A 27,909-nucleotide genomic window follows, 5' to 3' on the forward strand; every position below is an offset into this window, starting at 1 on the left:
TTTACTGTAAAATGGTAAAGTTCAGAAGCTGGGGAGATAGTTTATTTGGTAAAGTGCTTACCATGCAAGCATGAGGATATGAATTGGATTCCCAGAACCCTTGTTAAAAAGATGGATATAGTGCCATTCTCCTGTAATCTAAATGCTAGGGAGGTGGAGACAGGTGGATCCTTTGGGCTCTCTGGCCAGCCAGCCTGGCCTTTCCCTACTAAGCCATTTTTCTGGTCACTGTCTCTGGGTTTGTGCTACTGTTAGCTATCACCATTGGTTTAACTGGACCTTTTCTTCAGCCTTACCATTATGTAACCACGAGTAGTTACACTCCTCATTCTTGCATGCTGTGGTGAATGGGTGGATCCATTAGTTTGTCATCCTGCCCTTTCTTAATCCCTTATACCCCTTCTCATTTTGGGGTAGATTTTTTGTTTGTTTGTTTTTGTATTTTTTGGCTGCAGTGCTGGGAAAATGTATACCTGAGAAGAGGTCATAAGAGTGTTTAGTGACTGTCTATAGCTGAGTGGTCAGAGATTGTACCTTCATTAGCCCTCTTGCTCCAAAGCAGGCCTAGGTCTCTAAGATTTGGGAGTTGTGCCTAGTGTCTCATTTTCTACTCTTTGTGTGCGCACGTATGTGAGCGCATGTGGAAACTCAAAAGACAACTTGTGAGTTGGTTCTTTCCTTCTGCCATTTGCGTCCTGGGGGTCAAACTCAGGTCTTCAGGCATGGTGACAGGTGCCTTTATTCAGTGGGCCATCTCTTTGGCCCTACTCTTCACTCTTCACCTCTATTGTGTCATATATATAGTCTTTGCTAATTGTTGTAGGTTGACCCAGTGAGCACTAATGAGTCAGAACTCTTTTTGTGTTGTTGTTGCTTTGAGACAGTCTCTTGGTGTAGCTGTAGGTCCTCTACCTCAACCTCCTACAGACTTGAATTATATTCGTGTGCATCACTCCCAACCAGATGCCACTATGCTGGGCTGGGGGCTGAGCCTAGGGCTGTGACGGACAAGCACTTTGTCAAGGAACTACAGCCCCTCCCCCCTTTAAAGACCGGCTCTTGCTATATAGTCTAGGCTGGACTCAAACTTGATCCTCCTGCCTCAGCCTCCTGTGCTGAGCTTGCAGATGTGTGCCACCGTGTTCTGCCAGATGATGTTTTAAACCGTAGTAGGATAAGTGTGTGTATTTCTGGGTACCTAGGGGACCAGATGAGAGTGTGAGCATATTCAGGCAAGTGTTTAGTGTGAGAGGGAATAGAGTGAGTTAAAAACTCCCTAGTGGGCCAAAAGTATTGTTTTTCATTTTTGTATTATGATTAGATGTGATTTGGTATTTATTAAAATGATGCTGGCTGCTTTAGTGGCCCCAAGTGACAATTTTGTTGATTGTTTCTGCTTTGGAGACACAGATTCTTTGCTTCTTGTTTTACATCTGTATTTTCATCTCTGAAGCATGTTTTTGTACCTACCTCCCAGTGCCTGGCATAGCATCTTTATACAAAAAGGGTTTAGGCTTTGGACTGAATAAGTTGCTAGTCTTTCTCACTTTTCTTTTCATCATTCTTTCTCCAAAATAACTATCAGTCACTTAACCTTCCACCCTTCTGTTTCTTTTTGTGTTTAGGTGTTGCATGTGTTCATGTGTGTTAATACGTATGGAGCTGTTCATGCACGTGCTGGAGGCTGACAGTGGGTGTCTCCCTCAATTGCGTTTTCATTGTAGTTGTTGAGACAGAGTTTCTCAGTGGAACTGGAACCTGACAGTTTGGCTAGATTGGCTGCCAGTCAATCTCTAGGGGTTCTCCTGCTTCACCTCCCCTGTCCTGGGGCACAGGTGTATGCTGCTGTATCTGTTTGTTTTTTTTTTTTTTTTTTTTTTTTTTGAAAGGTTCTACATTTTATTACAGGACAAACTCCACCCCCAATTTAGACAAGACCAAGTCTCCAGGTTAAAAATGTAAAACTCCATGTGGTAGGATTGACCGATGATCATAGAACCCAGATGATGTCGTAGGACCCAGTTGATGAGGACCATGACTCAGTGTAAACCTTTAGTCTTGCCATTGTGTGAATCCTTACAGACCCAGCTTCATTTTCTTCCAGTGTCTTCTCTTGGAGTTGTACCTGATTTTGTTACCAATTTTCATCCGAATCCATTGACGAATAGGACAATTTTGCTTTTGTTTCTTGGCCAGGAATTGCTTGATTCGGAAAGTCTGTCAGAAGACGTGGCAAGAAGCCGAGTTAGGCTTAAGGCACATGATGGCAGAGGAAAGAAGAGCTGTACCTGGCTTTTTATATGGGTGCTAGGGATCAAACTTACATCTTTGGTGCTTGTGTGGCAAGTACTTTACTGACTGGTCTGCTGCAGTTTCCCCCCGTTTGAAATGTATTCTTTGACCATTTTCTACATTTATATAATGCATTTTGATCATATCATCCCATACCTTTTCTTGTCCCTTCCCTGCTCCTGCAGCTGAGTCTCTTTCTTCTTCCTAACTCTTTCTCCAGTTTCATGGTTTTTGCGACCCATTGGGTTTAGGATTGCTTACATGACCATTGGGTAGGGCTTATTTATTGGAGCAACTCACCAGTGGTTATACCACTGAAGAAAATAACCTTCTCTTTTCCAACAACCATTAACTGCCTGCCAATAGCTCCTCAGGGAGGGTGGGGCCTCATGAGCCCCTTCCGTATCCATGATGGAATGTTGACATGCCCCATCTTATGTAGGTGGCCACAGCTACTGGGAGGTGATGAGTGCAGCACTCAGATCCTGTCCAGAAAACGGCCTTTCTCTAGAGAAGTGTGGGAATTGATTTCTATTTCCTCTTCTTTGTTTCCCCTGAGCTTTGGAGAGGGTGAGAGGAGATATCTTATTTAGAGCTGAGATTTCAACAGTCACTTTTCTTTGTACACTGGCTAAGTGCTGGTCTTTGCATTCAGTGATGCCTACTGCAAAGCCTAAGAGCAGCACTTTTTATGGATATGAATATCTGGGCAGTGGGGCCACATGCTTTTAATCCCAGAACTCAAAGAGGCAGAGACAGGGGGATATCTGTGAGTTCGAGGCTGGCCTTGTTATACAGAGAGAGTTCCAGGACAGTTGAGACTACACAGAGAAACCCTTTCTCGAAAAATCCAAACAAGCAAACAAACAAATATTGAGGAAGGCAGTTTGACAACATGTCCACTTGACAAAATAACAATAGTAGGTTACCCCTACAACTTCCCTAGCTATGTTCCCTTCCAACCCCCCCAGCCCCCAGAGGAGGGACACAGCCATTAGATTTTTGACCAGCTTTACAGTTATTATCAAGCTTTTTTGTTTTTAATTTTTTGAGACAAGACCCCATGTAGCACAGGCTAGCTTTGAACTGTATGTTGCTGAAGATGACCTTGAATTTCTGACCATCTTATCTCTTTCTCCCAAGTGTGGGATTGCAGGTGTGTGCCACTATACTCAGTTTGATATTATGCTGAGAACTGAACCCAGAGCCTTGTATGTGTTGGAAAGCACTTTGCCTGTGCAGTACATTTCCAGCCCATCTATCAGATACCCTTTTCTTTAAAATATTTTCTCGTTATTCATTTCAGCTTTTGCTCTTTGGATGTTACAATGTCTTTTGTTAATTATTTTGAATGTCATACTTCTTATTTGGCCCAATCAAGTTTGGCCTTATCTCTGTGTTCTCTAAGTGAAGAGAGGGGGGATTCACATGACATTCATATGCAACTACATATGAAAGCTTTGTTTTCATCATTGATAAATCAGTCTCTCTCTTGTCATATTATGTAGCTCTAACTATCCTGGAACTCACTATGTAGATCAGAGCTCACAGGGGTACACCTGCCTCTGCCTCCCGAATACTGTGATTAAAGGTGTATGCCACAATGCCTGGCAATAAGTACATCTTTAAAAATGTTTTTAAAATCACATATTATTTATTTGTTTAGCATGTGCACACACTGGTGTATGTAAGACAGCTTGTGGAGCTACTTATCTCTTTTTGCAGTGTCTCAGAGGTCAGAGTTATTTGTTGGGCTTAGCAGCAGGTACCTTTATCCACTGAGCTATTTCCACAGACTTACGGCCTGAGTTTTCCTGCAGCTGCTTTTATGTCCAAAATTTACAGAGTAGGTTTTGTATATCCTCAAATACTTTTCCTCAGAGAAGTTACAGGATCAGTGTGAAAAAAAAAAAGCCTTCTCTGTTCTTCATTAGGCAACGTCTCCATTTGCTTTCAAACATCTTATAGATAGTCGGTGTCACTGATTTCTTCAGTATTTATGTCTATTCTTAGACCAGAGACAGGCATACTGGAAAAGTTTATGTAATTCTGGTTGTATGTTGCCTGATGGGAGGAGAGAGAATAAGTTAAAATATATGAATGAATCCAAGGCGAAGGAGAACATGGATTAGAATAAATTTGGCCATAAGATAATGGTGACACTTGTAATTTAGGTAAATTACATAAGTCTCCTCAGGAGACTCCTCAGATCTGGGTCACATCTATACAAAGAAGAAGGGAAGCTGATTAATCCAATTTCTGCCTGCTTGTGGGATGCCATTTATTTATGTCGCTGATCATGCCTAGAGCCTCTCAGAGACAGTCCAAGTGAGACTCTTGTCTAATTCCTGCTGAGCTCAGGGGAGGAGAAATAGACCCATCTCTTAGCCAGAGGCTAGCCCGTCCATGTATGGAGATACTAGGAGACTTCATTAACCTTTCTAGTCTTAAGTTATCAAAGTCGGGAGGGAAAGCAAGCGCTTCCAGTTGTTCCACCTAACATGAGATGAGGTGATGTTTCAGATTCGCGCTTTGAAGTAAGATGTATTTATGCTTGTTAAAGCATTTAAACTGTTGAAAAACTAGGAATAGAAAAATATTTTCTCCTTGCTGTCTTTATTTTCACATTTTTGTTGATTTATTTTTGAGACAGGGTCTTGCTGGCCTGCAACTTCCTGCATAGCTTAGAGTTGCGGAGTAGCAGTTCACTTGTCTCAGCCTCTTGAGTGCTGAGATTACAGGTATGAGTCATCATGTTCAATATTCTTTGAGAAATTGTTTTGTCTGTGGTGGGATACTCAATAATTTTAGCACTTGACACTGAGGCAGGAAAATTGCCCATTTGAGATCAGCCTGGGTTACAAAGTAAGAAACTGCCTCAAAAAAAAAAAATCTAAGCAGGGTTTCTCTGTGTAGCCCTGGTTGTACTAGAACTAGCTGTGTAGATCAGGCTGGCCTACAATCTCAAGAGATCTGCTTACCTCTGCCTCCCGAGTGCTGGGATTAAAGGAGTGCACCACCACACCACAGGTTCTCAAAAGTCAGGAAATTAATATTGATACAATGTTGTTACTTAACTCACAGAGTTTATTCAGTTGAATTAGTTTTCCACTATACTGATATTTTGAAAATCCAGACATGTGTGCACACAACTGTGCCACAACACAGAAGATAACTTGGGAGTTGGTTCTTTTGAGGCAGGGTCTCTTGTATTGTCCCTGCTGTGCGTGACTGTAGCCTAGCAGGTCAAAAAGCTTCTAGAGGATTCTTCTGTCTCTTCCTCCCATCTTGCTGTTAGGCGTGCCGGGACTAGATGTACACCACCACATCTGACTTCTTTGTAGATGGGATCTAGGTGTAGATCCAGGTGTGAATCCAGGTGTAAGGCTTATACAAGTGATTTTATCCACTGAGTCATCTCAGCTCCTTCCACACTGACATAACTATTCTTTCTTCTAGGTCCAGTGTCTAACCCAAGACCCCTTCTGCATTTGATTTCTCTAATTTGAAATAGTTCTTGGAGGAGTCTTTGCCATGGTGACATGTTTGCAGTCAGTCTCTGGACCTTTGTCTTTCAATACTCACTCTGATCTTGACTTTTTCTTGACATATTAGAAAAAAGGCCTATTACATTGAGAGGAAAGGGTTGTGTTTGAATAGAACTTTTTTACGTGTCTGGAGGTTGAAGCAGGAAGATTGCTGTAAGTTTAAGGCTAGCATGGATTACATAGTGTGTTTTAGGCTGTGCTGGATTGCAGAATGATAATCTTGTTTTGGAAAAAAAATACGTTTTAAAGAAAAATATGTAGTAGCTATTAACTAAAGAAACAAAAATTTAGTAGTATATAAACAATTTAGCTGGCATGGTGGCACATGCCTGTATCCCTAGCACTTAGGAGATAGGGGAAAGAGAATCAGGAGTTCAAGGCCATCCTTAGATATATAGTGAACCTGAGATCAGCCTGGGTTACTTGAAACTCTGTTTCGCAAAAAATATTAACAGAAACAACTTGTTTACTATATAGATGTAGTGATTTAAAAGTAATTATACTGGGGCGTTAATGGTGGCATATGTTTTTAATCCTAGCACTTGGGAGACAGAGCAGGCAGATCTCTGAGTTCTCGGCTAGCCTGATATACAAAGTGAATTCCAGAGTAGCCAGAGAAACACAGTGAGACCCTGTTTTAAAAAATTATGAAGGGGCTGGAAAGATGGCTCGATGGTTAAGAGCATTTTCTGTTCTTGTGGAGAACCTGGCTTCAGCTCCCATAATTCACTGTAGTTCCCAAATACCTGTAACTCCAGTTCCAGGGTGTTGGATGCCCTCTTCTGGCTTCTTCTGTAACTGAGCACTTGAGTGGTGCATATATGTACATGCAGGCACTCACACATACACATAAACTAACATTTTAAATTAATGGTTTATGTGATTGGTATCAATTCAGAAATAATGATTTTTATTCTAAAAGATTCATATAGACTCCCTGCCACAGTCCTTTTTGATTTTATTTTATAGGTATGATTGCTTGGTCTGCATGTATATATGTATGTCAGTGTGCATGCAGGGTGCCCATGGAAGCCAGAAGAGGACATTAGAGCCCCTGGAACTGGAATTACAGGGGCTCATGGAGAGTCTTGAGACAAAGACTTTTTATGTCACTTAGGCTGGCTTCGAAATCACTGTATTCTAGGCCATCTTCCCACTTCAGTCAAGAACAGAGACTGAATGTGAGATCTATGCCTGGTTGATCTGGTATATAATGTGAAAATATTTTTGTTTTTGTTTTGTTTTAAGATAGGGTCTCATTGTGTAGTCGCTGGTGGCCTGGAACTCATTGTATAGACCAGACTGACCTGAATCCACCTTCCTCTGCCTCCAGAATTCTAGAGCTCAAGGTGTGCATCACCACACCTGGCTGTGTGAGAAATTGTCAGAGTCTGGGCTTATATCTTCTCAGCTCCTGTTGTCATGTCTCTTGCTCTGCTGCTTTTTCCCTGTGGCTATGATTATGTGGAGAATGAAATAATATATCCTTGACTGGTTTCTCCTAGTGGTATTCCAGGGTTTTCTGCTGTAATTCATTAAAAAATGCTCCCAACTCATAAATTACTTTAAGTGAAAATTACTTTTCTAGAACAAACAAACAAAAACCAGAAGAGCTTGATTATTTTACACATTTGAAAGAGTTTGGCTAAACAGAGACAGCTGATTTCTTAGTCCTTCTGTATCTAAATGCTTTGTTGTTGGCATTTTGCGCTGTTGAAGTATAGGCACCACAGAACCGAACTTGGAGAGGGAGGAGTCTTTAAACAGACTTTTCAGATGATTGTGTGTATTCTTTTTTCTTTGATACTTTGGAACATTTCTGACAAGTAGGGTTTTTTTTGTTTGTTTGTTTTTTTGTTTGTTTGTTCATTTTTTTTTTTTTTTGAGACAGGGTTTCTCTGTGTAGCCCTGGCTGTCTTGGAACTCTGTAGACCAGCCCGAACTCAGATTGAACTCAGATATCCTCCTGTCTCTGCTTCTCAAGTGCTGGGATTAAAGGCATGCCCCGTTTTCCTTAAATAATATTTCTTAAGTTAGCTGTAGTATGGAATTTGAACATGTGTCAAGAAATTTTCTGTATTGTGTTATACAAAAATCCATTGGTATGGTTTGCACTTTAAATGACTTTGTAAACTGTATATGATTTGACTTTGCGGTTGACTCAGAGGGGCCTCAGAAGCTCCTGGATCACCCTTTGAGAACTGCTGTTCTAGAATCAGGAAGATATCTTGAAGACTGACCTAGGTCCATCTGGAATCAGAAGGGTGGTTGAAACTAAAGGAGAACTGACCTTCCCTAAGTCATGCAGCTGGTTATCTTCAGGGCTGTGGCTACTGGAACTCAGAATTTTGTAAATATATCTCGAGTGTAGTGCCAATCCCCTGGGTCCTGCCCCACTGTATTGCCTTTAGAGAGTTGTCTAGCATGGCAGTGCTACTGGGAATCTTGAATGTGTTTACTGTTCTTATTTTCTTTTAAGTTTCAAATTGTCAAAAGTCTTATTCTCTTTCCAAGTAAGATATTTCGGGTGTGTCAGTTTAGCTTTGTGGCTGCCTTGATTGCATCTTAGTGTGTTTTTAAGTGACTGATGTTCACTCAAAAGACTATTTATGCTCAGTAGGAGTTTGAAGTACACACCAGGAGGGATCAGAGCCGTGTCATTATCCTGTATGAAAAGGGTTTGAGGTAACTTTAGTGACCCGTAGTGGCGTCTAGCAGACCGTACCGATTGCTATGAGTACTCTGTAGTGCACTAAACTCTTCTCTTGTCTTTCAGTTATATAAAATCTTGGACTAGTGGATTTGCTTATGGGCTATTACTCAGTGCTATAGACTGAACATTTTCATGTTTCCTGGTAAATTATTAAATCCAGGGTTATGTTTATATTATATATATGTGTACATGTATTTATAACTAGTATTTATATGTTTTTTTTAACTTTTTATTGGTCCTTTGTGAATTTCACATCATGTACTCCATTTCCACTCATCTCTTCATCCTTCCATATCCTTGCATCCTCCCCTGCCAAAAGGAAACAAATAAAAATTAAAAAGTAATGATTAAAAAGAAAACATCTCACCTTGGAAGCTGTGGCATTGGTTTGGTTCAGGCCTTTGGCTTCTGCTACACTATCTATACTGGATCCTTACTGGGATTCCTCTTACACATCCTGTTGTTGCGCTGTGTCATGGAGATCCTGCAGCTTTGGTTCTACAGGGCCTTCATGTGTCCCCTAGTTCATAGATGGGGTAGATGGAGCTACCTGGGTGGTAGCTGAGTTGGTCAGTCTGTTAGTCTTCCCTAATGTTCATGCCATTGGGGCCAGTTCTTCAGCACTGCACCAGTGAGAGGCAGGGTGAGCTCACCCCAGTGCTACAGCTGGCAAGGGGTCAGGGCCAGCTCTTACCGGCCTATGGGCATTAGCATGGCCCAGGTGGCAGCTCAGACCAGGGACTTCCGAATGGCCTTTGGTGATAATATGGGCCAGTAACATTGGCCCAGACCCCAACAGTGTTGGGCCATGGACCTAGACATGGTCCTCTGCAGTAGCAAGGCCTCAGATGGTAGCACAGACTGCTCATATCATGCTGTTCTCTCTCTAGTTCCACTTCTCTTCATTGTACAGATACTATTCTGCTTCCTTTTCTGTCCCATCTCTCCACTACTTACTTGCTCATCTTAGTAGCTCTGGGGCCATCTGGGTGTCTTCTGCCCCACCTGTGCTGCATGGTGGTCCTGCATGGTAATGGACAGGGGTCCTAGTATTTATGTGTGTGTGTGTTTGTTTGTTTTGGTGTGTGGGGTTTCAAGACAAGGTTTCTTTGTATATCCCTGGCTGTCCTGGAACTAACTCTATAGACCAGACTGTCCTCAAACTCCTGCCTTTGCCTCCCGAATGCTGGGATTAAAGGCATGTGATACCATACCCAGTTTCAGATGCACTGTTGGGGGTAGTTTTCTTCCCAGCCCTAAGCTTCTAGAATAATCACTCATGAGACTCAAAATATTTTTACAAATACTTAGGCCATATAGCTAGACTCTTTTCCAACTAGTTCATAATTTAAAATAACCCATTTATACTAATCTATATCCTGCCATGTGGCTGGTTACCTGTGTTCAGGTACCATGCATCTCTCTTCCTCATATCTTGCTGGCTGAATCTGTGCAGCTGGCTCTATCCCAGAATTCTTTCTGTCTGCTGGATGTCCCACTTCCTATTTTCTGCCTAAGTTATAGGCCATCGGCTTTTTATTGACAGGTAATGTTTCCATATAGATACAAGAGATTCCTTCTAAAATGCTCTTTCTAACTCAGGGTTTTGTTTTGTATCTGAGGCTGGTCTTAAATTTAGCAGTTCTTCTGCCTAGTCTTCCTCAGCGCTGGTATGACTCACCTGCTACCGTGTCTAGTAGAAAGAGTTCTTTCACTTAAAAGAGAGGATCATGTACTACCATTACTGTCCATCTTTGAAACTGCATGGACTGTTCCAGTGGTGTGTGTGTGTGCATCTTTATTTAGTCCTTTGATTTCAGTGTGGGCTCTCCAAGAATGCTGTGCTTTGTGAACAAAGGCCCTGTGTTCTTGCATGATTGGGCCAGGAGACAACCTTGGGTGTTCTTTTTCAAGCATTATCCACCTTTTTTTTTTTTTTTTTTTTTTTTCTCTCTCTCTCTGGAATGAAACTCACCAAGCTGGCTAGGCTGGCTAGAGAGTCTCAGGATCTGTCCGTGTGGGCCTCCCCAGCACTGGGCTTACAACAAGTACTGCCATCATGCTTGGCTATGTTTGTTGGTTTGTTCAAAATCAAGGGTTCTGGGAATCAAACTCAGGTCCTTGCGCTTGCAATACAAACATTCTTTACTATCTCTCAGTTACCTGTTTGTGACCTTTTTGAAAGTCAGCAATAGTACCTCTTAAGTAGTTAGTGTGGTTCTAAAGAGCTGAGAATAATGCTCATTGTGTCATTTCTAACAAAAATTTAGTGTCCTGTGGAGGATGAGTAAATGAAAAATTTGATATTCTCTGAGAATTCATTCACTTTCTATTCTATTCATCAAATGGTCTTAGTACCATTTTACTTTTAAAAGATCTACACATAATAATTGCACATAGTTATGAGGCAGTGTGATAATTTGATACATGATGCAATGGGTAATGATCAAATAAGACAATTAGTCTTTCTCTGTCTTTAAAAATTACTCTTCCTTTGTGTTGGGAGCCTTGGAAATTCCTTTTCTCATCTTTTAGAAAGAAAATCTATGCTGAATTGTGCACTTTAATTACCTTACTGAACTGTGGTACTAGTTATCCATCTTTCCCCAAGCTCCCCCACCTTGGCTGTGTTTTAAAGTATCCTCTATTTGTTTGTTTTTCTGTTGTTATACTGCTGTTCTTGATGAGGATGATAATGAGAGTGATGACATAGGATCCTGCCATGTAACCTTTGCTGGTCTGGAACTCACATAGATTAGGCTGGTATCTCATGCCTTATTATCATATGTAGTAGATAGATATTTAAACAATATTTGCTTCTCTCAGGAGCTTAAAGGCTGAGGTGGTGTTTTTGTTTTGTTTGTTATTTAGGCAGTCTCTCTCTTATGTAGTTCTGGTTGTCCTAGACCTCACAGAGGTACACCTGCCTTTGCCTGAGTGTTGGGATTAAAGGTGTGGACCACCACGCCCAGCATTTTTTTTTGGGGGGGGACTGAGGTTGTTGTGAAGCAGCTAGTGTTAACTGAGAATATGTAGAAGCATATTCTTCGTTACTATGACTTTTACTCTATTGCTTTAAATCTCATTTCCTAGAATGACAGGCATCTGGGTACTTAACGGCACTTATTAATTAGAAATTATCTCTAACGCCAGTTGTGGTGGTTTATACCTATAATCCTTGGACTTGGGAGGTGGAGATATGAGGACTTGGAGTTCAAGGATAGCTTTGGCCACATTGCCAGTTGACACCCTGCCTTAAAAACAAACAACGTAATTCTGCACACCAAACTAAAAAAGAGGAGGAAAGAGATGCCCCTATATTTAACAGTAAAGTTGTGGGGACTGGGTAGGGATGATGAAATAAAGAGAGGGGGAAGAAGAAAGGAAGAGATAGTTGTGGTATGTAGTATATGTGGCACACTAGATTGGCAAGTGAGGCAGGGAATACAGATGAATGAATACCCACAGTATAAAGATAATTCCTATTTATATGCCTGCCCTGGAGGTTTACTGTGGGCTCAAGAGGCACCCACTATGAACTGTTCAGGGGTGAGGTTGTAGGTTTAGTAGGGCTAATAGAATTCAGAAGAGAAATGTGATTCTGGAAGTTGAGGGCATCTCAACTTTGCAAAGCTTTTTGGAAGATGTGGTTGGAACTAGGCAAGAAGAACCTAAAAGCAAACATGGCCACTGACACCTTACATGAGGCTCCCTACAAGCTTGGGCAGAGTGACAGTGTGGCAAACAGTCAACTTCTCAGTAAGTCCATATTTGGTTCAGTTTATTGGAGCGTGAACCTCCTACTGTGTGATGTTCTATGGCCATGTCCTGCCCTATTCCACACAGTTCCCTTGATTCAGGCCTTTGCCTCTGATGCTCACTCTGCCTGAAACACACACTTCAGGTGTCCTCTAGTCTGCTTAGTGAGGACTTCCTTGATGCCAAGTGTATGGTAGCAGCTCCCCGTGGCATGCACCAGTCCTCACACTTCTTATGTTCTTTTCTTCCTGCTGTACCTGGAACAGTGCCTGGGAGTATAAATAAGTGTTTGTGTATGGATGGGCAGGTATGGGAATGGGAGATGGTTTTCAGGGAACTGGAGGAATAAAAGGAAGGAATGAACAAATGGGAACTTTAAGACGCCCAGTTTTTATTTTGCTGCTGTTACTTCTTGTCAAAGTGGCCCCTGAAATGCTTGAACTGGGCAAACTCAGCAAAGTGTTTATCAAGGTAACATTCTCACAGAGAAGATTGAGATTTGGATTTGGTTTGCCTTGCTTTATAATGCTCCAGGGATTCACCTTCAGTATCTTTTTCTTGGAAAGGTTCGTATTCCTAAGTGAAACCCTGGTTGATTCTGATGCTCCTTGACCTCCTCTTAGGACCCTGCAGTGGACATGAGTCGGTAATGCCCACTGAGGACTTCTGGGAGCCATGTCAGACGAATCCGCCTCAGGGAGCGATCCAGACCTGGACCCGGACGTGGAGCTGGAGGATGCGGAAGAGGAGGAGGAGGAGGAGGAGGTGGCAGTGGAGGAGCATGACAGGGATGACGAGGAAGGCCTGCTGGATGGTAAGTACCTCTATTGAAAACAGAGATTGCTGTATTCTTTCTTCCATGGAGTTTTTACTGGGAGAATATGCATTTCTAGTTGTTTTCTTTTTGGAGGTTGGATATAGGGGGTGTTGAGACAGGGTCTTGCTCTGTATAGCTGAGGCTGGCCTGGAACTCACGGTAAGCCAGGCTAACTATGTACTTTCTGTAATCTTCTTGCCTTAGCCTTTCAAGTGCTGAGATTGCAGGTGTATGCCGTTATGTCTAGGTTCTAGTTGGATTTTTTAAGACCGTCTGAGTGAGAAGATGTGGGCTGAGAAAACAGCCACAGATCTTCTGTGTTCATCCTCAGGAAATGGCTGGCTGTTCTTCCAAAAACTGTTGTTTTAGTGATAGAAAGATGAGCATTTAGCCAATCTTTTGACAGAGAGGTAGGCGCAAATCCAGAGTTGAGAGTGTAGTATCCTTGCCCAAGTGACGCAAGAATGTGTGGTGGAGTCTCTGTGCTAAGCCTGCAGCCTGAAGTGGAGTGATGACTGTGGAGTGTCCTCTGAATTTCCTGAAATCACGTTTGTACATGAGGCAGTTATCTGGGTAGAGATTCTCAAAGCAGATTGACAGCCCCGGAGTGCTGATCATCTTCAGTGCTGGGCACTTGTAAATTGCTCCAACAGTTGTAAAGGCAGCTGCATCTCCATAGCTGACAAGCTCTCTCTAGATTCCTCCTATTTAAACTCCCTGCTTCCTTTAACTAACCTTAACTTTTTTTCTTCTTTTTCTGTTTTTCCTTTTTTTTTGACAAGGTCTCACTTTGTAGCTTAGGCTGACCTCAAACTGGCAATCCTCAGGTACCCCAAGCTAACATCTGGTTTTTGAACTAGTATAGAAACTTTTTTTCCCTTCTCTTCTGTGACACAGGGAATTGAACGCAAGGCCATATGCCCAATAGCAAAGAAAGCCCTTGGTCACTGAACTATACCCCCCCCCCACTTTTGTATTTTATGTTCCCAGATAGGGTCTCACTAAGTTGCCAGGCTGGGGCTGAACATACCCAGTCAGACCTTGAACTTGCAATTCTCCTTCTTTAGTTTCCCAAGCATGTGAAATTCCAGGACTGTGCTACCAGTGAAACTCTTTCAATGTTTGTATGTACACGTGTTTGTGTTCATGTGTGTAAACACGGAGGCTAGAAGTTGACATTGGTTGTCTTCTTCAATTCTCTTAACCTTCTTTTCAAGACATATTTCTTGTTGATCTAGACAAGCTGGCCCGTGAGTCCCAAGGATCCCATTGTCTCTGCCTCCCTGTTCTGAGATTACAGATGAATGTTGCCGTGAACAGCAAGCATTGTACCCACTCACCCATCTTTCCAGCTGTCCACAACCTTTTCTTTTATCCTTTAGTCTAGGGTTAGGTTATCTAGTCACCCCTAGGCTTTCTCAATTAATTCTGGCCTTTCCTGGTCTAGAATACTCAAGAGGAAAAAGCTTTGGGTGATAACAGACTACCAGTTTACTGAACTGAACAGTGTGTTAAACCATCACTGAGTTTTGAAGGAGTTTAGGGACATGTGCTCTGCCCTTCAGATGCTGTTCATAACAGCAGCCCTCTTTCTGCACTGATGTTATTTATATTCTTCTAGTCCCACCCTCATCTGCTCTGTGCTATACTGTCCTTTATATTGTCCAGATCTTCTGTTCAATTTAACCCGAGACTCCCCAGCTATCTGCATCACTTTCTGTTTTTCATCATATGGGTTCTCAGATCGATACCCTTAGAATAAATACCCTTTGAATCCTGTCAGGTTCAGATGGATTTTAGATGCTGCTAATGAGTGTAATGCATATACACATCTTCTTTCCCAGCTTCTTGGAATCTTGCTAGGTTCTTTTCTTCGCTCTTTCCCTTCCTCACTCCTTCCTCTCTTCCATTTGAAGCAAGGTCTCTGAATTTCCTTTTGTTGTTGTTTTGTTTTGAAGACAGGGTAGGATTTCTCCATGTAGCCTTGGCTGTCCTGGACTCCTTTGTAGACCAGACTGGCCTTGAACTCACAGAGAGCTGCTTGGGTCTGCCTCCCAGGTGCTGGGATCACAGGTGTGCCCCACCATGCCCAGCTTTTATGAATTGCAGTCTGACCTCAAACTTGACATCTTCCTGCTTCGGTTTCTTGAGGGGTTGGTTTATAGGTATGTTCCTCTCTACCTGACTACTATGACATTTTATTTGAGACTTGCATATCTGTGGGTTCTGTTATCTGCAGTAGGTCTTGGAAACAATTTCCCAAAGACATCAAAGTTTGTACTAAAAATTACATGCCTTTGAGAACCATATAGTTGTTTAGAAGTTATTTAGAAGTGGCAAGAATATTAGTGTGATTTGTTTAAGAATAGTGTAGTTTTAATGTTGAGGTTTCCCCCTCTTCCCCCCCCCCTCTGTTTTTGTTGTACCAGGGATGGAACCCAGGTCTTGTATTCTCTAGGCATGCATTCTACCACCCAGTCAACAATTTAATCCTGCATTTTGTTTGTTTGCTTTAAAAAACATTATTTTGGACTAGGCATAGAGATGCACACCTTTAATCTCTGCACTATAGAGGCAGAGGCAGGAGGATTTCTGTAAGTTGTAGGGCAGCCTGGTCTCTGTTCTCTTCATGCAAATTATTTTTATTTTAAACTCTCTCTTTCTCTCTTTTGGTTTGGTTTTTTGAGACAGGGTTTCTCTGTATAGCTCTCTCAAGGCAGAGTCAGGTGGATGTCTGAGTTCAAGTCCAGTGTGGTCTACAGATGGAGTTCCAGCACAGCCAAGGCCACACAGAGAAACCCTGTTTCAACAAAATAAAACAAAAACAAAAAGAATGGTATAAAATATTCCATTAGATACAATCTTCTATTTTTTCTTTTCTTTTCTTTCATTCTATCTATCTATCTACCTACCTACCTACCTACCTACCTATCTATTGAGGCAGGGTTTCTCTGTATAGCTTTGGCTGTCCTAGACTTACTTGTAGACCAGGCTGCCTTGAACTCACAGAGATCCGCCTGCCTCCCTGAGTGCTGGGATTAAAGGCATGTAACACCATGCCTGGTTCTGTCTTCTTTTTCTTGTCCAACTAAGGTATCTTGACTTCTTGAAGTTTGACTCAGGACCATTTTGTATTTTACTACAGTATCAGAGCTATAGAGAACTTCCCAGCCTTTCCTAAAAATAGAGATATTTGTGTTTGTAACTCATTATTATAGTTCTTTTTGAAAAGAAAAAAGATTTTATTTGATTTGGTTTGTGTGTGTTTATGTGTTTGTATATACATGGAGGCCAGGGGTTGATAGTGGATGTCTGTCTTTCTCTCTACCTGTTTTCCCTCACTATATCACCCTGGCTGGCCCCACCTCCACTAAATGCTAGGAATAAAGGCATTTGCTAGCATGTTTGGCTCTACCTTGTTTTTTGAGACAAGGTTCTCTCACTGAACCAGGAACCAAATGATTGGCTAGACTGGCTGGCTAGTGAGCCTTAGAATCCTCCTGTCTTCACCTCCCAGCACTGGGATTACAAGGGTGTACAGCCATATCTGGCTTTTTTGTGGGGTACACAAAGAAGAGCTAAAATGGGGGGTGGGTAGGGTGATGGCTTAGTGGGTTAACTACTTAGTGCATAAGTTTAAAGACCTGAGTGCAGATCCCCAGTTGGGGCTGGCAAGGTGGGCAAAAGCTGTTTGCCATTAAGCTTGACCACTTGAGTTGGATCCTCATGACCCACATGATGGAAGGAGAAAACTGACCCCCACAAGTGGTCCATCAGCCTCCACATGCATGCCATGGCATGTGCGTGCACATGTAGGCACTCACTAAGTAAATGTGATTTTAAAAGTTAAAAAATAAAATTAGGAGTGGTTAGGAGAACTGGCCTTTGTAGTAGTGTAATACAGTGTGCACTGTGGTGCTTGTACTGTGGTTTGGTTGTCATGGGCTACTGAGTGGAGGCCAGGCTGCTGCTTGTCACCCTGTTGGTAGAGACCAGGGGTACCGCTAAACACTCCATAGTGCTCCTGCCCCCACCACAACTGACCCTTTATCTGTCAGTAATACTAAGATTTGGGACCCTTCCAAAAAGGAGGAGACTGTTACTTCCGCCCTTACAGTTGAAGTTTTTCTATTTGATAACAATAGTTTACTTTCAGATTGTCTTTTTATCTTGGTGATCTTCACAGTTGTATTTGTTTTCTTTGTAATTTCTACTTTATACTCTTCTTCCTTCTATTTTTGGATTTATTTTGGTTTTTATACAAACTTGTTTGTTTTAACGGTGGTAGGGATTAAATCCAAGGCTTCATGTATACTGGCAAGTGTTCTACCACTGGGCTTCATCCCTAGTCAAATCTCTGTGGCTATTCTGTGTGCCTTTGAGACAGGTTTACTCTGTGACTGGGGAGCTGCCTCAAATTCATTATATAGTTCAGCTGATCTGGAACTAGCAGTGAACCTCCTCTTCTAGCTGTCTGATGCTGGGATTACAGATATGTACTGTCTCACTCATATTTCTTCTTTCAAAAAAGAACCATAATTCCCATGCATTTTTAACCTATCTTTAATCCCAGCACTTAGAAGGCAGAGCAGGAGGGTCTGAACTGAAGGCCAGCCAGGGCTATATTGTGAATGCCTGTCTCTAAAAGGTAAGGTAGCACATTTATTCAGATTCTCTATCAGGACTTGTATGCTTTTTATTGTGCCCTATGATCTCTAACAGAAGAGAAAATTTAGTATATTTTTAGGATCCACTCAGCAGAAAATTTTAAGAGGCCTTGGATGCATCTCTTATTATTCTCCTAGGTTTTTTAGGAAAATGGGGTGCTAGATGTTGAGCTTAGGGCTGTGGGAATGCTAGGCAAGTAGTTCTGCCAGCTGAGATGTGTCTTCAGCCTTTTGTTTTATTCTTATCTGTTTTACATTTCATATCAAGGGACTAGAATTCTGTCCTAGATATGGCATGCTTAGTCTCTTCTGAGAGCTGCCTCATAGCCAAAAAAAAAAAAAAAAAAAAAGTGAGGTTTTACCTTTGGCTTGAGGCTGAGCCACTACATCTTAACTGCTGAGTAGGAAAAGCTGCTCTCTTCCATCTTTGGGCTTCTGGCCCTCTTCAAAAAGTCTGCTCTTTGCATTTCCTATGGCTCCCTTCTATTTCTTCTTTTTGAAATTTGAAGTGTCAGGGATGAAGTGTTCTAGATAAAGAATCAAGGAAAAGGGCCTCAGGAATAAGCTTGATTTAGAATCAGTAGCAATGAAACCATTGTGGCTGGAGTGTAGCAAGCTAGTTACAAGTCAAGGACAGAATAGTCTGGGAGAAGACAGGCAAGGTGTTCTAGTTTGCTTTTCTGTTGCTGTGATAAAGCACTGTGACCAGAAGCAACCAAAGGGCAGTAAAGGGTTTATTTGGCTTATGCTTCCAAGTCACAGTCCATATCTGAGGGCAGGAGTTTGATGCAGAAACCACAGAGGAATGCTGGCTTTCTCCCAGCTTTCATGCTCACCTACTTTGCTTACACTGCCCACCCTCACCTGCCTAGGGATGGCAGTAATTGTATTTGTTAGTAATCAAGAAAATGTCCCCGGGGCCTGTCCACAGGGGGCCTGTCCACAGGCTGGTCTAATGGAGGCAGTTTCTCAGTTGAGGTTCTCTCTTCCTAGGTGGATCAATTTGGCATCTAAGATTAGCCATCACACAAGAGGTGTGAAGACGGAGAGCTGGAATCCTGGATTAATTTATTTTTTCTCTTTCCCTCAGTGTGTGTGTGTGTCTGTGTGTGTGTGCACGTACTTGTGCTATAGGTATGTGTGGAGGTCAGAGGACTACTTGTAAGACTTGATTCTCTTTTTCCTTTTCACACTGTATAGGTCCCAGGAATTAAATTCAGGTAGCCAGGTTTGGCAGCAAGCACCTTTACCAGCTGAGCCACATTGCTGGCCCCCACAGTTTGTTTGGTCTCATGGGTTAGTGATTTCAGACTCCTACTGATTTCTCACCAGGTCAGTAAATAGCCACAGTCTGCAGGAAAGGTCATGTTCTTCAAGTAGCTGAAAGCAGAAAAAGTACAGGGTCCCTCCAAGGCGTTTTAACCAGAATCAGATGAGTGGGTTTGGTTTCATAAAGAATTTCATGTATTCCCAGCGCTAAGGAGGCTGAGGCACAAGAATCCTGAGGCCAGCCTGATAGATAGTGAGATCCTGTGAACTCCTAACTTCTCTACCCCAGGGTTTGAGGTAGGAAGAATTACACCTAAGAGGGCTGGAGATGTGTATCAGCGGTCAAGTATTTGCCTAGCCCGCATGTGCAGATGGCCCAGCACCACAAAACAGCAAAGGTGCCACTAGGGATGGCAGCTCATACTTGCAATTCCAGAATTTGGGAGGCTGAGGAGTGAGCATTGGTGTGAGTTTGAGGCCATCCTGGTCAGTGTAGTGAGATGCTGTTTTGAAAAACAACAAACAAGAAAAACGTGCTACACGTGAGCTCAGTGGAAGACTATTTGGCATGCACAAGGTCTTGGACTGAATCTTTGGTATTGCCACCCCCAAAAGTCCTCCAAAAAGGTTTGGAAAGTTGGCTTCGTGGTTGGGAGTACTACTTGTTCTTGTGGTGGACGGGGTTTGATTCCCAGCACGCACATGGCACATCATAACTGTCTGTAACTCCAGTTCCAGGTGGTCTGATGCCATCTTCTAAACTCCTATAGCGGCAGGCAAGCACATGGTGCATAAACAGTGAAAGCAGGATACTCATAAAATAAACCTAAATATTTATTTTTAAAAAAGTCTCCCAAACAAAACTGCACATGGAAGGAGAGATTTCAGAAATTTCTACATTTTGTCACGTGGTTAATTTTTATTTTCGTGTGTGTGTGTGAGTGTGTGTGTGATACACCTGTGTATTGGGTATCTTCCTCTGCTGTTCTCTACCTAACATTTTGAAGGACCCTCACTGTGTCCCAGAGCTCATTTTGGCTAGATTGGCTGGCCAGCAAGACCCCAGGATTCATTCACCTGTTGCCTTCCTCTAACTTTGATGTTGCAAGCATGCGTCACCGTGTCCAGTTTTTTATGAAGGCGCTGGGAATCCAGTCTCAGATCCTCATGCTTGGCTCTTTAACCACCGAGCCGTCCTCCTACCCCTGTTTTCTAGAGTTTTTATTTAAGTGGAATCACACAGCATATTGCATATGATATTATTTCTCCCAGTTTAACTTCTTTTACTCAGCATAATTATTTTGAGATTCCTATGTTTTTGGTTCTAGATGAAAGTAGGGAAGAATGGGCATGTTTTTAGTAACAAAAGGAGTTAGCAGATGGCCTTGTCATGGTGATGCACACTTTTAATCCCAGCACTCCAGGAGGCAGGCAGATCTCTGTGTGAGTTCAAGGCCAACCTGACATATACAGTGAGTTCCAAGCCATAGAGAGAGAAACAAAAAAACTGCAAAAAAAATTGACAGGGAAGAGCCTTGAAGGGTAGACAGGCCCTGTTAATATGATAGACAGATGGAAGGTGTTACTCTCTATGACATTTCATTCAGTTAGATTTCACATTTTGTCCTCTATTTGGGCAAGTAGTAGCATTTCTTAAATTACACATATTTTTGAGTGTACCCCAGTTTGTCTATGTACTTGGTTTTCCTACTCCCAAAGGGAGTATATTTTTAGAAGACAGATTTCCTGTAGCAGGCTGGCCTCTAACTGACTGATGTAGTTAAGGTTGGCCTTGAACTCCTGAACTCTTTTTTTTTTTTTTTCGAGACAGAGTTTCTTTCACAAAGCCTTGGCTGTCCTGGAAGTCACTCTGTAGAGAAGACCAGCTTCAAACTCACAGAAATCCACCTAATCCACCTGCCTTTGCCTCCCTGAGTGCCACCGCCCTGGGAACTCCTGAACTCTTGATCCTTCTGCCTAAACTTCTCTTGTGCTAAAATTCTCCTCTCAGTCGCCTGAAATAAAGCCGCTAAAATAACTGTGTTCAAGCTTCTTATGAACTTGGGCTTTCATCTAGCTTAGAAAATACATTCTGAAGCACGGTGGAGCTTAATATTTGCACAGTAGTCATTGTAGCCCAAGTTTGTTCCCTAGCACTACCCCACCTCCCATCCCCCACAAATAATGGGTTGGATCTGTTACCTCCACTGTCTACTATCTGAGTCACGGGAAAAACTGCAATAGAATAAAACTGAGAGTAGAATAGTGTTTTATTAGAAACTATTTTAATCATTAAACATTAATTGCACATACTAGCAGGATTCACTGTGACGGTGCAAAACGTGTACACTGATCATGCCCACCTTTTTCTCTTCCTCATCTTCTTCACCCTTTGGTCTTTTGAGACAAGATCTTGCTGTGTGGTGTGTAGGATAGCCTTAAACTATAATTCAGATCGACCTTGAACTCACGCTGAAGTACATGCTGGCCTTGAACTTGAAATCCTCCCTTACCTTTTTAAGTAGCAAAACCATCCTTCTCTTTACCTTCTTTCTGTCTTTGCCTCTTTTTTTTTTTGAAATTAAAATACAACTATAATTTCTTCTCTTCCGTTTCCTTTTTCCAATCTTTCTCCCATATCCCACCTCACTCTTTCAAATTCATGATCTCTATTTCTTTGTTGTTTTATATACACACATGTTTTTCGCTTTTTGTTTGTTAGGGTGTTTGTTTGTTTGTTTTGAGATTTGGTTTCTTTGTTTATCCCTGGCTGTCCTGGAACACTGTAGACGTGCTGGCCTCAAACTCAGTGATCCTCCTGCCTCTGCCTCCTGAGTGTTGGGATCACAGATGTGCATCACTGCTTCAGAGTATGATAAATATATTTTTAGGGTTGACCACTTGGTATTAGAATAACCAGTCAGTGCTCTTTCCCAAGGAAGACTATTTATCTCACTCTCAGCATTCCTCAGTTGTCTGTAGTTCTCTGCCTAAGGTTGTGGCCCCTGTGAGATTTCCCTGTTCCGTGTTAGCTTGTCTTTTGGTGTTGATCTTGTTTAGGTCTTGTTAAAGCAGCCATATTGATGCGACTTGATAGCTGTAGCTTTTCTGAGACTTCTAGGAGATGAAATCTCACAGCAAACTTCTTGTTCCTCCCGCTCTTATTTTATTCCCTCTTTCTTTATGATTCCTGAGCTTTAGGTGTAGGGATAGTGTTTTAGACATATCAATTGGAGTTGGGCAGCATACAGTCATTTATTCTGCATTTTTATTAGTTGTGGTTTTCTGTGATGATCTCCATCCATTACAAGGGGACAGTTCTTTGTTGAGAGCTGAGATTTATATTTATCAGTGGGTATAAGGATAAATATTTAGAATGTAGGTAAGATTTTTGCTGGTTTTGTAAAGTGCCTATTGTAGGTTTCCTCCAAGGTCCATGACCTTACACACTCTGGGTAGTTGACTAGGTTTCCAGTACTAGGCATGGTTTCCTTCTTGTTAAATGGGTAGTTCCCACTCTTGTACCTTAGTGCTATAGTACCATGCTGATAATTGTTTTAGTTCAAAGATACCATAGCTGGGTAGGACTATTGGTTACTGCTGGTATCATGAAAGTAGTCCCCAAGGAGGAGGCTTTCAGGTCAGAACTAGCTACTATCCTCTGAGTCCTGTGTCTGAAGTACATGGTATCTTCAGCAATAGGGACTTGCTTTCAACTTTTGGGAGGCAAACAAGGGGAGCAGCAATAGCCTGTGTTTGGGGAGTCTCTTGGATAACCCTGACCTATAATTCAATAGGGGTGTTTCATGCCTCATGTTGGAGATTTCGTTAATAGTTTATGGCTCTTGTGGGAACATTACCAGCCCAGATGGGAAATTTTCAATTAAAATTAAGTCTGCCTTGCATCTTAACCCTAGACTTCCTATAAGATGAAGCATTACTACTCAGAATAAGGTTACTCCTTTGCCATGTATCTAATTACTCCTACCTAGTCTCCAGATCATTGTAGACTTTGTCATATATAATAGTTGAGATTAAGCTCTTATTAGATAGTCTGTGAGGATTCAGAGTTGCTTTAAAAACTCCAGGAACTATCAGTGCCTGAAGTGATCACAGGTCTGAAAGGGAACAGGGGACATTAGGAGAGGAATGTGGTGTATGAGAACAGCTGGGAGGCTGGGCATGATAGTTCACGCTTTTAATCCCAGCACTCAGGAGGCAGAGGCAGGTAGATCTCTGAGGACTGTCAGAGGAACCTTGTCTCAACTCCCCTCCCCCCTCCCTCCTCACTACCCCATCAAAAAAAGAAAGAACAGTAGGGGGAAAGGATACATTCTTTCAATTATTCAGTAATATTTGTGGAGCCTCTGCCCTATAATCCCAATGTCTGGCGTTATTATGGGCATTGGAAATATAGAGAGGACCAAAAATGCTTTTTCCCATGGGATTCTCATTCTTGTAAGGCAGACATTTATATTAAATACATAAATAATATCTTTTAAAAATTATTTCTTTGTAGCCCTGGCTCTCTTGGTAGTTACTGTGCAGCCTAGGCTGGCCTCAGCTTCTGGCAATCCTCTTGCCTCAGCTTTCCAAGTGCTGAGACTACAGTGTGTATTACCATACTTGTTTATAAATAGTATGTCAAAAGATTTCTAAGTGCTATAATGAAATGAAAACTAGATTAAAAACCTTAGTGAACTATGAGTATGAGAACTGCGGCTTTATGTGGGGTACCAAAAAATAAAAAACAAAAAAACAAAATAACCCACAACTAAAAACCCCTCTTGAGTAGATAAGTTTTGAGTTGAGCTCTGAACAGTTAGGGGTTTGCTAGGAAATTGCCCAGTGGAAAGAGCAATTCAGCCAGATAGTAAGAGATACTGGAGAGTTTCAGCAGAACAGCAACAAGATCTGGCTTCAGTCTTAAAAGATCCTTCTGGCTTGTATGTAGAGAATTAGCTACAACGAGGGATCAAAGCAGAGGACAGTTTATATTTTTTAAGTACAGGTAGTATGCCTGCATGGTATGCCCTATACCATGTGCATGTCTGATGCCCTGGGAGGCTGGAAGAGGGCATCAGACCCTCCAGAACTGGAGCCACAGACTATTGTGCACTGCCAAGTTGGTGCTGAAAATCAAACATGGGTCCTTAGGAAGAGCAGCCAGTGCTCCTAACATCTGAGCCCTTCCAAGCCCTGGATTGATTTCCTTCCTTCCTTCCTTCCTTCCTTCCTTCCTTCCTTCCTTCCTTCCTTCCTTCCTTCCTTCCTTTCTTCCTCCTTCTTCCTTCTTCCTTCCTTCCTTCCTTCTTCCTTCTTCCTCCTTCCTCCTTCCTCCTTCCTCCTTCCTTCCTTCCTTCCTTCCTTCCTTCCTCCTTCCTTCCTTCCTTCTTCCTTCCTTCCCTTCCTTCCTTCCTTCCTTCCTTCCTTCCTTTTTACCCCCCCCCCTTTTAAATCAGTGGTTGTAGATTTTGTGAAATTCAGATAAATTAATTCAAGGCCAGCTTAATCTACAAAAGTAAGTCCTGTCTCAGAAACAAACAAACAAGCAAGCAAGCAAGCAAATAAATAAATAAGGATGAATTCCAAATTTTTTGGTGTGAAAAACTTCTGGAAGATTCTGTATCTGGTCTTTGGAAGGTTTGGGGTGGGGATAGGAACAGAAACAAATGAGGCTACAAGATCTCACTAAGCTTTCCAGGCAGGCCTTAAACTTATAGTCCTCCTACCTTAGCTTCTTTTTATGCCACAAAGTCCCAACTAAGATAGACCACTGAGAACTTTTGCTATATAAAGGCACAGATAAGCAAAACAACGGTGAAGGGAGAGTTAAGATCAATAGATTTTTTTTTCTGGTTTGATGCTTTATTTATTTATATTATTGTTATTGCTTAAATTGGCTTAAAACCCTTTGTCCCTGTAGTGCTGGAAAAGTGGGTGGGCACCATTCCCAAAAAGAGTGTTTTTTGTTTTTGTCTTTTTCAGTTAGTAAGTTTTATCCTTTTAGCTATATGACAATAGAAATGATCAGGGAGAGAGAGAAACTGATGATGCAGGAAAGTCTGGGTACAGTCTATGCTGCCTTGTTCCAGGCTGTGACTATGGCCTTGAATTGTTTTCACTGTGGAATACGGAAGTAGACAGGAACATGCCTCAGGGCAAGACACTCATGCTCTAACCTCTGTGATCTTGGGCAAGTCCTTGGTGAACCTTTAGTTCCCGACCACAAAATGAAACCCTAGGTCTTTTATTCTGTTGCTCTGTATGAAGATCCGGAAGGATGGACATTGTTTTAAGAAGAACCAAAAAACGGTGATGTAGATGAGCCTGGGGTAGCAATAGGGCCCTGTGACCAAATGGAGGGTGTCATCAGCTTCCTTGTTGCATTTCAGCTAGGTGAGTTTAAGCATATTGGTATCTCTGTAGATGGGTAGGAGCATTGCTAAAATCATAATTAGTTTCTCTCCCCTCCCTTCCTCCTTCCCTCCTCCCTCTCTCCCTCTTTACCTCCCTCTCTCCTTTCCTCCCTCTCACACTCTCTTTCTCAATAGGGTCTCTGTGTAGCCCTGGCTTGTCTGAAACCTATCTATGAAGATCAGTCTGGCCTTGAACCTATAGAGACCTGTCTGCCTCTGCCATAGGAGTACTGGGCTTAAAGGTATGCACCACCACTCCTGGCTAAACTACAGTTTCAAACCAGGTTTCTTTGTTCTGAGTTTGTTCTGTCACCCTGCTTCCTAGCAAAGCGATACCACCTTTTCTTGGGAATTATTGACTTTTTGTTGGACTGGATTTTCAAAATAGCAATTCATCATAACTTCTTAGCTTTTTGGCTAAGATCAAATGTCAAATAGCAAAAGTCAGAATATATGGCAGTCTTCTTGTTTGAGATGAAGCAGTGCCAATTTAGATACCAGTTCCTGTCCTCCCTTTCTCTTGCCAGGCTGGAGACACAAAGGGGCAGAGTGTTTGAGCATGCCAAGGCTAAGCTTGTTTTTCAAAGTTCCATCAGAAAAGCATGCCAGACATTGACCCCATTGTTCAGCATGATTTGGGAGGACCTTTAACACTCTTTCCCAATAATTAGGGAGCGGGGAAGCTTTAGGTTGTAGGTTGTATTTGCATTTCTCAAATTATTTAAGACATTGAGCTCTTTTTATGCTTATAGCCATTTTCACATTTAAGAACTTCCCTTTTCCTATTGATTTGTAGAATTTTTATTGTAAGTAGAAGTCTTTCCTTTGATCTGTATAATATAAATATTCCCTATGACTTGATGTTTTCATCTTCCTGCTTTTCTTTTTTCTGAGTTTAGGAAAAAAAATTAGTTTCCTTTTTCCCTTCTTCCCTCCTTCTCTGTCTCTCTCTCTCTCTCTCTCTCTCTCTCTCTCTCTCTCCCCATTTGTTTGTCTCATATGACCTAGGCTGGCCTTAAATTGATATGGAACAGAGGTTGGCCTTGATTTTCTGAATGAATGTCCTGTGTCTCCCTCCCAAGTGCTCGGACTACAGGTGTATGCCACCAGTACTTTCTTTTTTGAGATAGCCTTGCTATGTAGCCCAGGTTAGCAGTTGCTGCCTTTCCCTTTCTCCCTGCACTCTTCCTCCTCCTCCCTTTAGATGGAGTTTTATGTAGTCCAGGCTGGTCTTGAACTTACTAGCAGAAGATGACTGCCTTAGTTACTCCTCTATTGCTGTGAAGAGACACCATGACCAAGGCAACTCTTGAAAAAGGAAGTATTTAATTAGGGGCTTGCTTACAGTTTCCAAGGGTTAGTTCATGGTCAACATGGCAGCTGGCATGGTGTGGAGAGTCTGCTAGGCAGGCAGACACAGAGACTAGGCTTGGCTTAGACTTGTGAAACCTCAAAGCCCTCCTCCAGTGACACACCTCTTCCAACAAGGCCACATTTACTTTTAAAGGCCACACCCCCCAATCCTTTCCAAACTGTTCTACTAACTGGGGACCAAGCATTCAAACATGATGACCCTATAGGGTCCATTCTCATTTCAGCCATCAAAGTGACCTTTAACTACTAATTTTTTTTAGCCACTTTCCAAATGCTGGAGTAATAGGCATGTACCTGAGACTTATTTTCTTTTTAATGTAACCAGTCTGAAAGAGCTTCTCCCATCTTCTCTGATTAAAGTTTAACTCTGTAGCTCTTTGTGTTAACAGAGTGAACATTTAGGCTTTTTTTGTTTTGTTTTGGTTTGGTTTTGTTTTTGTTTTAAGACAAGGTTTCTCTGTGTAACCCTGGCTTTCTTGAAACTTGCTGTATAGACCAGGCTGGCCTTGAACTCAGGGATCTTCCTACCTCTGCCTCCCTAGTGCTGGAATTAAAGGCTTGTGGCATCATGTTTGGCAACATTAGGCCTTTAATTAGTGAAATAGTTGAAAAAGCTCATGATAAAAATGAGATTATCATTTTGTCAAGGTGTAGCTTCAAATGTTGCTCTTTGTAGGCTTATTAAATTTAGTTTGTCTTTCATAACATCTCCTTTTCAATCCAATTTATTCTCTGTTCCCAAATCAGAAATTCTTACCATGATTAAGGGTGTGAAAGAATATTTAAACTTTTAAAAAATTACACCCGAATACTTTTCATAGAAGAACTTGCACCTTGTCCTGTATACAGTAATTTGGGGGATTTTTACAGAGCCATTTTCCTTTCACTGGCCTCTTTTGCTTTCCCAGCATAGTATCTGCTGCCAAGTCAGATGCTCATGGAACCCCAGTCTTTGTCCATTGCCTTTTCTGGACTACAAAGTCCTCTGGGAGCTTTGTGAGAGCTGTTGTGTTTGTAGCTCAGTGCTCCAATATCTTCATCAGTAGGAGGA

The 27,909-nt window shown here is 42.0% G+C and overlaps 1 protein-coding gene across 4 annotated transcripts in view; it reads left to right on the forward strand.

Moving 5' to 3' along the window:
• Rad54l2 (RAD54 like 2) overlaps window positions 1-27,909 on the forward strand; it is a 99,450-nt gene that overhangs the window by 24,590 nt on the left and 46,951 nt on the right. For 2 of the 4 annotated variants that reach the window (XM_060385346.1, XM_021657037.2), the window contains exon 2: window positions 12,936-13,126. In XM_060385346.1, the coding sequence (XP_060241329.1) occupies window positions 12,988-13,126 (139 nt within the window). In that variant the 5' untranslated portion in view covers window positions 12,936-12,987. Of the gene's footprint in view, window positions 1-4,938; window positions 5,034-12,935; window positions 13,127-25,639; window positions 25,727-27,909 lie in introns of those variants that run through there. The other 2 variants (XM_060385347.1, XM_060385348.1) reach the window with 2 other exon arrangements.

Source organism: Meriones unguiculatus, chromosome 6 (assembly GCF_030254825.1).
Source record: "Meriones unguiculatus strain TT.TT164.6M chromosome 6, Bangor_MerUng_6.1, whole genome shotgun sequence".
Taxonomy (NCBI): Eukaryota; Metazoa; Chordata; class Mammalia; order Rodentia; family Muridae; genus Meriones; species Meriones unguiculatus.